The sequence below is a fragment of the Amblyomma maculatum genome, chromosome 3, assembly GCF_055883805.1.
Source record: "Amblyomma maculatum isolate TAMU_Amacu chromosome 3, ASM5588380v1, whole genome shotgun sequence".
Lineage (NCBI taxonomy): Eukaryota > Metazoa > Arthropoda > Arachnida > Ixodida > Ixodidae > Amblyomma > Amblyomma maculatum.
The window spans coordinates 150,725,501-150,727,172 of record NC_139346.1 but is presented as its reverse complement, the minus strand read 5'-3'; the positions used below and the strand labels follow the sequence as shown (position 1 = coordinate 150,727,172).

General features: G+C 50.4%; 1 protein-coding gene across 1 annotated transcript; it reads left to right on the top strand.

Moving 5' to 3' along the window:
- Positions 1-252: 252 nt before the first annotated feature.
- On the top strand, positions 253-1,672 carry LOC146196451 (uncharacterized). The gene has a single exon (XM_084596362.1). The coding sequence runs from the start codon at positions 673-675 to the stop codon at positions 1,324-1,326; it is 654 nt and encodes a 217-aa protein (XP_084452488.1). The 5' UTR covers positions 253-672; the 3' UTR covers positions 1,327-1,672.

The window sequence follows — 1,672 nt, the reverse complement described above, 5'->3', positions numbered from 1 at the left end:
GTTCGCAACGTTTGATATCCAATTGTATATCGCACATATAACCAAGTGCATACAGCACTTCTGGTCCCGACTGCGCGTTGTAAATTGTTCACAATATTCAGTTCTTCTTTCAAGCTTGGACAGGCTGATTTGCATAGCTCGAGTGTTTAGGAAAAAAAAAAAATAAATGGCCCATTTTATCGTATCTTGGACGCCCGCAAATCTTTATCAGTACTTTCTGACCCTTTGTGTGAGCCTGGGCCCTGTTACACCTCAATAACGTTAGTGCGCAGGAGCGAGTAGAATACCACGCATAAAATGACGAGAACTGTAACTTCTTTTGTTGCCCCAACCAGATGCCAACTACTATTAATATTTCGGCAAGGTGCACACAGAAGAAAGATGTTCTGCCTTCGAAACCGCCGTGCATTGTCCGGAAGGTCATAAAACCGTCCGCACTGAGGATGCAGGCCCGCAGCTGTTTTTGAAAAGGTTCGTGAAAAGTGCAAATACTCCTCGGGAGGCCGCAGTCAACTCAGCGAGCAGCAAGTCCCTCGGAAACCTCCAGGCTCCTGACGGCGAATGCGAGATGCATACGTGGCGTAGTTGGTGCCATTACCAACCTCAGCACACTTCGCAGTAGGCCTATAGTCGCAGGTTCTCACTTGTGCGCAATCCGACAAGCTCGTGGGAATGATGCTTGTCCAGCTTTCAATCTTCCTTTTGTTGACGCTTTGGAGTGGCACTGGAGAAGCAGAGCTGCCTGGCGGCAAGGCAAAGCCACGGTCGAAGTCCATACAGACCAGCTATTTTGGTGAATCGCCGATGAAGAGACCCGACCGTGATGCGTGGAAGACTTCTGGGCTGGCGCACGACCTGTCTCTGCCCGACAAGATGCAAGCTGAGCTTGAAGTGATGTACGGGGATGTGTCAGTGGCCCGGGACACTATGGTGCCGCCTGACCTGACAGCGCAAGCCCCAGACGTCCGCCTGAATGGAGCCATCAACTGCATGCCGCCGTTCGCGCTGGTCATGGTGGACCCGGATGTGCCTAGTCGCGAGGAGCCTACACAACGTAGCTGGCTGCTCTGGTTGGTGGTGAACGCCAACAGCACGAGAAGGCTGCACGAAGGTGAACAGGCGGTGCCTTACAACGGACCGAGCCCGTCCAGAGGGACGGGGCCCCATCGGTACGTGTTTTTGGCGTACTGTCAATCTGGGAAGCGGGTGCCCAGCAACGCAATTGCACCGCCGCAAAGGAACAACTTCCGCCTGCAGGATTTCGCATCTCGACTCAATGCGGGGAACCCTTTCGGAGGGACATTTTTTTACGCAGAGAACGCCTGAGAGGCAACCTTCGAACCTGTACAAACGAACAAGGGAATATTGGATGAAAAGAACAACTGTGTAGCTGATAGGCATATGGTGTTCCAGTTTTGTGTTTTTTCAAAACAGCGACGATAAACTTGACACAACACACAACGGTGAACCGCTTCAGCTTTCTGCGTTGTGCCACGTTTATTGTCGAAGTTCTAAAACGCAGAATGAAAAAAACGCGATCAAAACCAGCTGAACGAGTTTGAAACTGGTACAGCTGATAAAACAATTTCTTAGCTTACCGATCAACTCCGTTGCACGCATCGCTATGTGGATGATGATGTGAATATCGAGAAACAATAAAAAATAAAGCTGA